The 13,801-nt window shown below is 40.3% G+C and overlaps 1 protein-coding gene across 1 annotated transcript in view; it reads right to left on the bottom strand.

Annotated features, from left to right (window-relative positions):
* Positions 1–13,729, bottom strand: part of LOC107723956 (anoctamin-3-like) — a 26,002-nt gene extending 12,273 nt beyond the window's left edge. Inside the window, exons 1-6 of the mRNA XM_016532686.1 lie at positions 13,725–13,729; positions 13,488–13,622; positions 13,191–13,287; positions 10,070–10,130; positions 2,398–2,480; positions 2,227–2,253 (exon numbers count right to left, since the gene is read on the bottom strand). Coding sequence (XP_016388172.1) covers positions 2,227–2,253; positions 2,398–2,480; positions 10,070–10,130; positions 13,191–13,287; positions 13,488–13,622; positions 13,725–13,729 — 408 coding nt within the window. The remainder of the gene's footprint in view (positions 1–2,226; positions 2,254–2,397; positions 2,481–10,069; positions 10,131–13,190; positions 13,288–13,487; positions 13,623–13,724) is intronic.
* Positions 13,730–13,801: the final 72 nt, after the last annotated feature.

A 13,801-nucleotide genomic window follows, 5' to 3' on the forward strand; every position in this document is an offset into this window, starting at 1 on the left:
TTTTTTTTATTGGTCTTATGGAGTATTCTAATTTGTTGAGATAGTGAGTTGGTGGGGTTTTGTTAAATGTGAGCCAAAATCATCACAATTAAAAGAGCCAAAGACTTAAACTACTTCAGTCTGTGTGCATTGAATTTATTTAATACACGAGTTTCACAATTTGAGTTGAATTACTGAAATAAATGAACTTTTCCACAACATTCTAATTTATTGAGATGCACCTGTAGTTCATGCAAGTAGTGTGCTACATTCCAAGCCTTCTGAAGTCATTTGATAGGTTTATGTAAGGAACAGACCAAAAGTTATTACTCGCTTAAAAAAAAAAGAAAAAAGCCTTTTAGTTGTTTGTTCTTGTAGCTCTTCAATTTAACCATTAAGTAGTTAACCACGATAAGTAGTTAAATAAAGACAGAACTTTCATTTTTGGGTGAACTGATTAGAAATTAGAAATAAAATATTTGGGGAAATAAATAAAAAATCTATTTAAATAAATTTGTGTGGCATAAATATGCTGTTGTTCTGGTGCTAGTTTCCATTCCATTTCCACCACACAAAAAATTCTGGTTCCACACTGGCCCTAAAATCTTGCTGGTCTGGAACCAGGAACAAATAACCAAATAAAACTTTAGATAAAGTTTTTCTAACAACAAAAGTTTAGCTGTACTACTGTGTTAACGTCTACACTAAGCACTAAGAATGATGATGTATTTTTGTAGGGCAACCTGGAAGTTAGCATCACCCTGGTTCCCTCAACAAAAAACACAAACCTTATTTCAGGCATTAACCAAAATCCCATTCAATAAAACCATTGACTTCAGAAAAAAATGCCTTGTTTACAGGTTTTGGTCTACAAAAATACATCATGCCTGCAGCACTTAGTGGAAAAGAGGTTTGCGTAACACTGTTGGGTCATGAACCACAGTTTGAGAACCACTGTTATACAGAAATTAGCAACAGCAGAAATCTACAGGGCAACGAATGCAAACTCCAGACGTACAGCAAGTATGAGCCACATCTGATCGCTTTGATCTCTGGGTTATTTTGAGGTGTTCCCTCAAACGCATTTCACACAAAATATGCACCAGTTCACCATCACTCTGCACATGCTGATGATATGCGGTTCACAAGAGCTGTTCACACTGAGATTTTATCACGGGAAGTTGTCAAGTGAATGTGAATGAGTGTACATTACTACGACTGGACGCCAAAATGTTATTGGTGTGCTGTGCAACTGGCCTTAGCTAGAAAATATGATTACAAATGAGAATCTGTTTTGACAACAAATAATACATCATACGAATAAAATGAACGATTATTAACTAAACGCACTTAGAATGCCGATTCCCCACATGTAGGCAAAGAAAAATTTGTTCACAGAGAAAGCATCGGCTCATTGGAAATACATGCCTATACCCAGAATTTTTGCAAAACAGCAAAAACGTACAATTACATAAAATTCACTGTAGTTTCCAGCTGAAATGAACACTAGTGGCAGTAAAACACCAACAGCTTTTATTCCTTTTCATTCAAATTCTGATTACAGGGACAGATTATTTATTAATAAAGACTTATTTTCATATGGTTCCTTGCACAATATAATTTTATAACCTCATAACACTTTTACCGTAGTGAATGATTTGTAAACTAATACATTTTGATGTCTGCATCACATAACCAGCTCCATATGTATGGATTTTCTGACATAGTAAACTTGCTTGATAGCTCACCTGGTGCAGCAGGAGCAGGTTAGGGTTAGCTTACAGTTTAATATAGGTGGTCCTTTTTTTTAATCAAATACGATAGAGGATTAACATTTTAGCGGCACTTACGATACATACAACAACCAATGTAATAAAATGATCCCAGATTCACGTTCATCTTTTGGATAAAACTGAATGCGCTTTAAGTGCCACTCACTGGACATTTCACTTTGAACGTCTCGCAAATCTTTCAAGAAGGAATGTAATAACATTTTATAAAAAAGTTTTTCCAATGAGCCTGGGTTGCAGCAAAATTAACGTCTCTTACGTCTTGCTGACATTTGACTAAAATCTCTACAGGAGATGGACACGCATAAAACTTAAACTTTTCTCAACCCAAGAACGGCACGCAACAACAGATGCTTTGTCAAAGCTAATCGCTGTCAGTGTGAACACCCTTGAGTCATATTCACATTAGGAGCAAGGCATGCACAACACAACATGATACGGTAGGAGGCACACTCACAGAACACACCATGACACAGGATTTACACTATAGGAAATACAACAGACAGCACATAGATTGGCCACACACCAGTTACAGTTGTTCATGAACTTAATGGTCATTTTAACAGGTTTCAAAAAATTATGATATTTCTAAAGGAACACAAAGCAACAAACAGGAAGGCAGGCTCACCTCCTCTTCCTCCCAGTCAATCAAATCCCAGTCGTAGGTTAGCTCCGCCCTTCTCCTCTTCCAGAACTCAAGGAATACCGTGGCTGTGACAGCACAGGAGGAAGTGGTAAGATGTGAACACAATATGAACAAGAGCTTTCAGATACAGTATGGTTCTATTCAAAGTTACTTGAGGTGACTAAGAAAGGTCATCTTAGGCCCAAACATACATATGTACATACAGGAAAACAAGCACTTTAACTATGCAAACTCAATTTCAGGCATCGTTAAGAACGCAAATCTCCTTGCTGAAAGGAACAGTGTTGTGAGCATTTGCATAATCTTCTTCTACTGTGAGTTTTTTTTTTAGGTCAATTACTGTCTATAACAACTGCTGAGGAAGTTTGTTGAATTTCAACACATTTATAGCCCATCTAATCCCATTTGTGACCAAAGGTTTGAAGGGTATAAAATATGTTGTTGATGATTTTTTACAGTGTGTGAATAGTCACAGGACCAGAGCCGTTTCGTATTTGCCTCTCTGAAAGATGATGTCTGTGCCAAGTTCAAAAAATCAATATGAAAAACCTGTTATAATATAGATACAACTCTCACATTTGGTTCTTATGACATTTAAAGCAATGGTTCTCAACCAGGGGTTCCAGGGCCCACTACGGGGCTGTGGCAAACTTCAAGGGGGCACCTAATAAGTACTAAAATTATTTAAATTATTTAAATGTAGTTACATTAACAATCTTAATTAAAATGCATAAAAATACAATACAGGTGTACAAACTGCATAAAAATGCATAATAAATAAAATACAGAAGTACAAATTTAAACAGAAGTACAAATTTAAAGCACAAATTTTGTCTTTGTCTGTATTGACCTTTTTTAGGTTTATCATTAGATTTTTTTCATTTCTCCACTCCACAAGTGTTGCTTTTTTGCTGTTTATCAAATACTTTTGTCTTTTCCACAAACATTGCTGGTTTTGTGAAGTTGCACCAAAATAACCCGACAGGACTGGTTATAATAGCAATAATATAGAACGCATGATCACAGATCATCAACATTTTACACCAACTTTGAATTCGCAACCAAACAGGGTTTTGGATTAGAACTATCCATTTGATAAAGTTTCATATCTCACTGGTAGACATTCAGATTCAATCTAGCTTGCAGAATGTAATCAGCTAGCTTATTCAGAAGCATTAAATTTTCCACAGTATCACAGGAACTGATTTAGGCACTAAAAAGGAATACTAAATAAATCAAAGTAAAAATAAGATGTCACGGGTTGCCAGGGGAAAGGAGCTCGAAAGAGTACAAAGGAGGCAGATAGTCAAACGAACAGAGTCTTTAATAAATCTTCATGGGAACGTAGGAGAAAACAACCTCTTTGACGGAGACAGGACAAAGAAACTGAGGAAAGGCAGGGCTATAAATACTAAATCAAACGATGGACTAATAGGATGATTAAGGAACACAGGTGGAAACTAATGAACTAATCAAGCAACACAGGAAAACTAAGTCAAGGCAGGGAGAACAGAAACACAGAACATAAACGTGACATATCGCCCCCCTCTCGGAAGGCGCGTCCCGCGCCGTAACAGTTCCAATGGGGAGGGGGGCGGGCACCCTGGAGGCTGGTGCAGGGCAGGAACAGGGTGGAGACAAGGAAGGCCTCCAGGGCGGATCAGGGAGTTCGGGGCGCCATGGCGAAGCAGGCAGACTAGGAGGCCATGGCGGAGCAGACAGGTCCGGAGGCTATGGTGGAGCAGGCAGACTAGGAAGCCATGGCGGAGCAGGCAGCTCGGGAGGCCATGGCAGAGCAGACAGTTCAGGTTGCCATGGCGGAGCAGGGGACTTAGGAGGCCATGGTGCATCAGGCAGTCCAGGAGGCCATGGCGGATCCTCCGTGACCTTAGCCAGCTCGGCCACCACGGCCACGGGCATATGCCCCCTCCCCAAAAATTTTCTTGGGGAAAATTAGGAATTCTGGGGGGGCGCTCTGGAGGAGCGGGCACTTGAGGGCGCTCTGGAGGAGCAGGCACTGGAGGGCGCTCTGGAGGAGCGGGCACTGGAGAGCGCTCTGGAGGAGCGGGGCTGGCTAGCACAGCGGGCTCAGGAGATGAAGGAGGGCTGGACGGGACCAGTGGAGGCGAAGGAGACTCAGGAGACGAAGGAGGGCTGGACGGGACCAGTGGAGGCGAAGGAGACTCAGGAGACGAAGGAGAGTTTTCTGGAGCGGACTCAGGCAAGAGGATAGGAGCCGAGAACGCTGGGGGTAGCGCCATATCCAGGAGCGCTGAGAGGCACGCTGGAGTGGACTCTAGAGGGAGTGCTGGTGCCTCTTTTTCTGGGCTGAGGGCTGGAATGGATCTTGGACGGGCTCGGGAAAGCAGGGGTGGAACGGAGGGAGCGGGCTTATTGGAGCGGTATGTGGAGGGTGCTGGTTTATGGTGAACTGGAGTGCCAACATGCCTCCAGATAGGGACTGAACAGTTATCATTATTTACTTCAACAAAGAAATTAGAGCTATTTAAATTGAGAACAAAATTAATAAATTCTGCTACGGGTCTATAACAATCGTCTGGAGACAAGAATCTGAATAAATTATCATCGTCCAGTCCCATCCGCAAGCACGCATTAAGCATATGATCACTCCTGCTCACCAGATGGAAGACACTCAGGAACTCCTCCACATATTGCTCCAAAGGCCTTCCATCCTGCTGGATGTTTAGAAGAACGTCCTCAGCCCAGTCCATCCTTTTTGTTGGTCCTGTCTTCTGTCACGGGTTGCCAGGGGAAAGGAGCTCGAAGGAGTACAAAGGAGGCAGATAGTCAAACGAACAGAGTCTTTAATAAATTTTCATGGGAACGTAGGAGAAAACAACCTCTTTACACGACGGAGACAGGACAAAGAAAGTGAGGAAAGGCAGGGCTATAAATACTAAATCAAACGATGGACTAATAGGATGATTAACGAACACAGGTGGAAACTAATGAACTAATCAAGCAACACAGTCTTTACACGACGGAGACAGGACAAAGAAAGTGAGGAAAGGCAGGGCTATAAATACTAAATCAAACGATGGACTAATAGGATGATTAACGAACACAGGTGGAAACTAATTAACTAATCAAGCAACACAGGAAAACTAGGTCAAGGCAGGGAGAACAGAAACACAGAACATAAACGTGACAAAGGTAAGCTCTGTGAGGTTTTCATGTTAAATTTAACCATTTAAAAAAAAAAAACATCTGGGCTCTCTGAGTTCACATGTCCCTCGTTTCTACCAAAGGACTGTATGACCCACTTTTGTTGAAAGCAAAAGAGCTGGAAGGGAAGAAACAGAGTGAGAGACCAAAAGGAGAATTGTTTACTTTTTAAAGCCCAGTCTTCTTGCTGAAAGCTGTCTTCACATTGGAGCTCTCAGGATTTAGACTTGCAGATCCACCTGGGTCTCTCTGTCAGGAACAGTACAGTCCCCATCACAGTGTTCTATTATTACACTAATATGACTTTTGTCAACACTCCCCAAAGTAGTGGACTTTTTGAAGGAAAGCATCAAATACAATTTTCAGTTGCCACCCATCCCTCAAAAATACACGATTACCCTAAATTTAAAGATGAACTGAGGTGACCTGTATTTTCCATGCACATTGTTTAATAAACAAGGTCTTTGCAGTGGGGAAAAAAAGAATATAATATGTAATTAAATCGAATCAATTTCACAAGAAGAAATCAACTGCCATTCATCAGCCAAAAAATCCGGTTAGCTTTCTGCCTTGAACTGTTTCTGAGCATATCTGGATTGCCTTCATCATTTTCATTATTTACACAACTTCCTGTGTTTTTATTTTTACCTGGCAACTGTGAAACCCTTCCGTAACAAGTGCAGTGCTTTATGTGGAGGTCAAAGCAGCGCATGGTTATGTTAAGAGTTGTGTTGAGGTCCTGACCTCAAAGTCATGATGTCTTTGCTCTCTCAGTCATGTCATTCTACTTCTCTATTTGTTGTACTCTAGACGGCCATTTCTACAGCTAATCATTTGATCATCTACTGTCTTACAGAATAAAAAAACCCCAAACAAGCCATATAGCATACAAACAGCCATTAGTCATTTAACTTTCTGAATCAATTTTGTAGCTCATCTACAAACATTCAAGAGCTTCCAGCTGTACATCTGAGAAAAGGACCTCAAAGAGGCATTAATGCATTAGTACTTCTCATAATTACTGTACACTGAACTTCTGCATAAGGGGTTCCCTATCTATTTATATTTTTATTTAAAATGCATTTCATATATTGAATATGATAATATCACAATAATGACTGGCTTGTTACCTGTTGTATTGATTATTTAGAAAAAACTATTTAACTTCAGTGTAGCATTTTACATTCTCTCTCTTCCAGCTCTTCCAGAGAAATGTATAAGTTCCCTTTCGAATGGAACTCGCTGCATCATTGTTTTGACGCTATGGGAATGTTTCACGAGAGCCAGTGTCTGAAACACATCTGCACATGACAATTCCTGAATGGTTGAGCGTGATGACGTAGTGATATGGTGTACTACATCACCAAAACCATATTTAAAACTTTCAGTGAGGGATTGTCCCCTGAGTCAGTGAAAGAACTAACAAGAGCCACAGATAGGCAGCGTTCAGAGAACAAAAAATTATCCCTCTGTCAGATTTCTGGCAATGTGGTAGCTTCTGCCAAATATCTCTCAGTGGGTATTGAATACCATAAGAAAAGGCCACAGCAGGGATGTCCAATCCTGCTCCTGGTGGGCCACTGTCCTGCAAAGTTTAGCTCCAACCCCAATTAAACACCTGAACCAGCTAATCAAGGTCATATTAGGCATACGAGAAACTTCCAGGCAGGTGTGTTGAGGCAAGTTGGAGCTAAACTCTGCAGGACACCGGCCCTCCAGGACCGAGTTGTCTTCTGTCCACCTCGGTTCAACAACATAGTAACAACAGTAGTACGCCAAGAATCAGTCTTTTTCAACCAGGAACTGCAGTCTCTCCTGGAAAAAGGAGCCACAGAGCATGTACCTCTCCCAAAAGATTCAGGGTTGTACAGTCTGAACTTTATTTTACCCAAAAAGGATGGAGTGCTGTGTCCAGTTTTAGATCTGAGGGGCCTGAACCGTATTCTTCGGACATACTGTACAGGTTCAAGATGCTGACCCTCCAGCTTAGATCTTCTGTTTTAAGTGCAGAGGATGATCCACCACCCCGAGCTGGAGATTTGGAAACCATAGGTCTGGCCCCTGAGGGGTACCAGCTCCTAGATTCTGGTCTCCCAACCAAGGATGTTGAGACAATTCTGAGCACCGGAGTCCACCAGGAGGTCATATGTCCTGAAATGGAGACTCTATTTATCATGGTGCGAGCAGCGCCACCTGAACCCAGTCAGCTGCCCTATTGGTTCAGTGCTGGAGTTCCTTCAGGACTGCCTGTCAATGGATTTGACCCCTGCTATGCTAAAGGTCCTTGTGGCCGCAATTTCAGCTTTGTGTGTTGCATCTTCCAAGACTCTTGCCAGGGATGCATCCTTACAAGATGTTCTGCGGCAGGATGGCCCTCTCTGCACATATTCATCAGGTTTTATAGTCTGGACTCGGATTCAACCCCAGGGTCTCTTGAGGGTTGCTTGGGGTTTAGCCTGTGCTCAACAACTGTCTGTGCTATTCACAGCCTTGTGGGGCAGGCACTACTCTGTGATGTGGTGCCGTTGGCATTGAAGTTCCCATAACATCAAAACAATGACATGGCGTCGAGTTCGATTAGAAAGGGAACGTCTCATGTTATGTATGTATCGCAGTTCCCTGAAAGGGGAATGAGACACTGTGTCACGTGGTCAAACCCCGACCATGCCTGCGCGTCTTCTCAAGACAATTAGAGTCTGACGACATGTTGGCTTGGCATCTATTTATGGTTTCAGTGATGTACTACACCATGTCGCTGCGTCATCACGTTCAGCCAGTCAGGAATTGGCGGGTGCAGACACGTGCTTCAGGCACTGGCTTGCGTGAAGCATTCCCATAGCATCAAAACAGTGGTGCAGTGTCTTGCTCCCCTCTCAGGGAACTGGGTTACATACATAAAATGAGAAGTTTTTTTTAGTATAACTGGGAACTCATAGGCTTCTAGCCATCTATTAAAGGTCTAATGCTTGTGTGCTTACTGTTAAATTATTATTTGAGTTAAAAGTGCCAATGAGGTATTTTAGCATGCATCTGCATGAAAAGAAAGAGACTGTCGAGTGATACAAGAAAAATGAAAATAGCACTGTTTTGTTCCCACAGACAATTAAATATATAAAATTTAGACTTCAGAATGTAAAAATAAGCATTGTAGTGAGCAACCAATTAGAATCAATTATTCCAAAGAGCCATAGAAAGATAACTTGGGATTTGCTTCTGCAGATCAATAAGGTTGACACTCCCAATAGTCTGCAGTAAGGACATATATTTAATTGGTATTTAAGGTTAGCTTTTATTTGTACACATTTTGTTCCATTCTAAGCTTCTAGAAAGCTGTTGGCGGATTTCCAATGTGTTCATGGGTGGTCATCGTTGTAAAGCTTTTGCCTGAACTATAATTTGTTTCTGAGATGCCTGAGGTCTTGACAACAGAACTTCATCCTAACTAAAGCCATCTTTTTGAGCGGTTCATGAATTTCATGAATTAACTTTAAAAGCAATTTAACAATTTGTTTATAGCTTTTGTTCACTATTTACAATCATTTTTTATCAATTAAGGGGTTTAATTAGTAGCCAGGGTAGCACAGTTTATTGCAGCTACCCTAACTGATAGTGTTAATAGCATATGTGTCATGCATTGTTTTTATAGCTATTTTTCCAGCAGTTAAAAATATGGCTGTGACTAATATGTTGCTTTGTTTAAATCCCACACACGTCACCTAGAGTTCTGCACCTGAATGTATCATACAGTTCAATAATAAGCATGGCCACAAAGGGCATTAGTGTAAACTTGTACAGTTAGTTTTTCCTTTCAGGTCAACTGTTGTTATGGTGGAGCAACATTGTTGAAGATAATTTTTCTGAGCTAGTTAAACTGCCAACATATTTTTAACTAGCTATTGTACTTGAATAATAAAAATTTGGTTAAACAGCACATTTGAAGGTAAACATCTACAGCCCTGTAAATCTCTCAGAGAACTTATCTACCAGCCCGTAGAGTCTCCTGCTCACATTACTTTCCTCTAAACTCACTCCTGGGAAGTGTTTCTTTGGCTTCAGCCAGTCAATCACACTTTATAATGTGCCTACAATTATCAAGCATTAACTCACCTGTGATCGCTTCTAGCCATCCTTCAACACTTATCTATTTATCCCTCCTCGTGTTCAGAGGAAAAAACTGAAGTTCAAGCACTTTTGAAGTATTTACATGTTTAGGCTGTAAGTGAGGTCTACTGTGACCTGATTGGATCATTTGTTGTAATGTAGGACAAAGCAGTGATTGATTACAGCTGCTTCTCTTGGGCTTTTGAGTGAATCCTATTGTAGCAGACCACAGACTGCTATAGATTCTTCATCCGCTGAAGGAAGCCTCTTTTATAATTACTTAATTTGTACTTTAAACCAAATGCTGACCTGTCTGTCTTTCTGCTGGTGAATGAGCACTGATTAAATCGAAAAGATTCAAACTCACCCCATATTGCCATGAAGATAGCAAAGAAGACTGTGCCTCCATTGTCAAAAAGATGGGTCACCTGGTGGGCAAAAAAGAGGCAATGTATTTAAGAATGTATAATTAGGAAATTAGTCAAATCTGATTTTTAAATCGGTCTTATGACAATTTGTAACCATTTTACAAGTTTTACATTTTTCTCATTCACACAATGAGCCACATGAGGTCATGGGATGAGGTTATGAATTTCAGCAAAAAAAGAAAAAAACCTATCCTGCCTCATATGTGCCTCTAACTAAGTTTCTGCAAAACTCAAAAAATGTATTCAGTTGAAAGAAACACTAGAGCCAATAAAACTTTTATGCTTTTCCACACAAATTATGATTCACGGGGCCGGAGTTTTTAATTTTAACTTGCACAATATTATGTTATGACCTCAAAACAATTTTAACATGCTGCAAGAAAACTGGTACTTTTGAACATTAGTGTTACATATAGAGCTTCATATGTATGGGTTTTCTACCACAGTAGGTTGGGTAGCTCACGCGATACGGCGATGCACTTGTGAGGTGAAGCGCTCCGGAACAAATCCTGTGAAACTATTACCAACGTAATAAAAACACGGCCACAGTCACATGTTGAACACGCGTTTTAGCTCCACTCACTGGACATTTCACTTTGAAACTGCCATGAAATGTGCAATAAGGTACGTAATATTGGTGTTGCAGAAATGTCTCCACATGCACATATTTCCAATGATCCTGTGTTGAAAAAAAATCAGGACTTAAGCCTCCATTTATCTTCAAGCAAAATTGAAGAACAAACTGGTATGGCTTCATTTTAAACAAAATCAGACCAAAACGCAGTTTATTTGGAGTTTGTTTCACAAGTTCGAAACAGCTTACCAAAGCAAACCTTACTGAACATTTTCAAACTACCAGTGGTCCATGGCGATTACGTGATAGGAAGGTGTGCTATGTGGCTCCGCCTTCTTCGACATGAATCTCTACTCCATTTCATTTCTTCTTTTCAGTCAGTACATTGTATAAAGTGCTATATAAATAAATGTTACGCAAATTTTTGTTGTGTGCTTATTTTGTCATTGAGAGGAAAGCGTGGAGCACATATTTACATATTCACCTAAATGTGCTCCCAGCAGTGTGAGCTGCATCGGGATGTTCTCTTATAGTATACACTGCTTTCTACCCCTCAACTTATTTTTACCCCTAAGTGAAGAAGGAAAAAGACGTTTGCTGTGAGTATATCCTTAAGAGGTATTCATTCTGATATCAATTTGCAGCAATGAAGCGGCCAATATATGCAATTTAATGAGAATTTCCATTTTGTGGTAACAAGAGCAACAGAAAGCACTGGCACTGAAAGACCACCTACTCACATAATCCTTGAGCCAAAAGACAAACTTTGCCAGCTACATCATTTGGAAAAGCCCAACCAGATGCACTCACAAGACTTCACATGATGTGTAGTATGCCTGACAACAACATGCAATTACACAGTGACATAGTACTGTAAGTGAGTAAGTGATGTATGTAGGTACAAAATCAGAGACCCCAGGATGAGACCCCAAGGTTCGGTGCTAGGAGTTTGCAATGTTGTTTCACAAGTTCTCTTGATAAAATTATTTGGCAAAAAGGGTAATCATATGGTGTGCTTTCCATGAATGGATGCTTGGTCTTGAACTGAGATTAAGCTTTGTAAGGACAACATCGAACTATAGGGTTAAAAATGTGGGCCTAAAGGTGGAGATGGGGAGGAGGTGGAATGCTGAAGAAATGTCATGGGAGAGAAGTAAACTTAGCTGCTGCTTATATACCCTTGAAACATGATTGACAGGATAAGGTTAATAAGCTCCTTTCGAACTTGCATTATGAACTTCCTTAAGAAGCAGGAAGTGAGACAGAAGAAAAAGATTTTGGAGGAGGAAATTTGAGCTGTAAGTCGTGAGGAGCATCTGAGGGCTTGGCAGGAGGTTTTATGTACAGCTCATATAATTGTTTATTTAACCTGCGTGGAAAGAGTATATTGACATTTAATCCTTTTGGATATGGGAGTGGCAGGACTTGAATGGATTTTTTATTCTTCAGCAGAACTCCTGTTGAGTGAATTTTGAAGCGAGTTTGAAGAACCGTAACCGATGTTTTTGAAAGCAGAGGAGTAGCAGGCAGGTATTAAATCCCTTCTAAGCGGAGGAACCAACGGTGGGTTGTAAAAATAATCCTCAGAGGTGAAGATTTTGCAACCATGTGACAAAATCGTTTCACTGGTGTGGGTGGGACCAGTGGGAAAGAATTGCTGAAAGGTGTAAGGACAGTAGCTGATAACATTTCCATTGTTACCGCTGGCCCGTGTCCAGGCTCACGACACAGTAGTGGGTTGCCGAGAAAGAACTGTGACTATATTGTCTTCTGAGCTATGAAAGAGCAATCTTCAAGCAATAAAACTCTTCTGGGCAGGAACCAATTATTATGTGTATTTTATTCAAATATTAGCCTCTCTCAGGCATGTCACCACCATGTTCCCACGACACAAAAAACATCTTTTAGTCCTTAGTACTGGCTGCACAGCTTGGGGAATCTGTGTTTGATTTGCATGTTGAGAATCCAGGACCAAACTCTAATTTAAAACATATGAATATCTTTGACTTCAGACAAAACATGCTTTCCTAATGAGTCTACAATAATAAAAAAGACATTCTGAAAAACAAGGCTGTTCTATAAACCATGTCTTTAAACTGAAACATCGAATAGAAACATCTTTTCAGCAAAACAAATTGTATTTGCCTTAAATTGTCTACAGGAATAAAATCTTTATTTATCGACACACAACCAAGATGTATTGTTTTCTTGACTTTCATGTTGTTTGTCTTGGTTTTCTTGAGTTTTCATGTTCCCACAGAACAGCATCGTGAACTAATTACAAGGACAGATGCCAAGATGCAAACTGACTCAAGTAAATTGAATCGACGACACTATCGGGAACATTACATCACATCACAAGGGCCATTTGAGTGACTGGCTTATATTACACCAAAACATTAAAAATCTGTCAGTTTTACTGAACTTCTAAAATTTTCTAAGGGGTCTTATGTGGTTTATGTCAGTAGTAGGTGGATGTACGGTACCTTTGCATAGACACAACTATCACTCAGCGTCCAAGAGCTGCAGTTGCCTTCACACATGGGGCACATGATAGTGGTGTTGGCCTCACAGATCTCTTTACTGTAACACAACAATCGTGAATCGGTGCTTTATTTTAAATAAACTGTAGGGGAGGAATGAATGAATACTAGTGAATGAAAATGGCATCATTACAGGTAAAGTTTACAGGATTCTCTTTTTTGACATATGGAATACTGGGACCTGGTCCAGGCACACTGGGGGTTATTCTGAATTAACTGAGCATACCTGCTGGGACTGACCTTACTTGGCTGGAGTCCATTGTGAAAAGCCCATAGAGGAAGACGAAGAGGCCGACTAGAGCAGCAGGGATCAGCATACCTGTATACCAGCCCAACCAGGCAAAATACAGCCCAATCTTCTCCCCAAAGTACCGCCTATGAAACATCAGTAAGAAACAACACTCATTAGGACTCAGTTCATTTTACAGCATTTATCAATGTTGATTTATATATAAAAATACTTCTGTTCAATTTTACTTCATAATGAACTGACCTATGTTAACATATACATGTAAATATATACATATATATATATATATATATATATATATATA

Source organism: Sinocyclocheilus rhinocerous, unplaced genomic scaffold, assembly GCF_001515625.1.
Source record: "Sinocyclocheilus rhinocerous isolate Xijiao unplaced genomic scaffold, SAMN03320098_v1.1 scaffold63, whole genome shotgun sequence".
Taxonomy (NCBI): Eukaryota; Metazoa; Chordata; class Actinopteri; order Cypriniformes; family Cyprinidae; genus Sinocyclocheilus; species Sinocyclocheilus rhinocerous.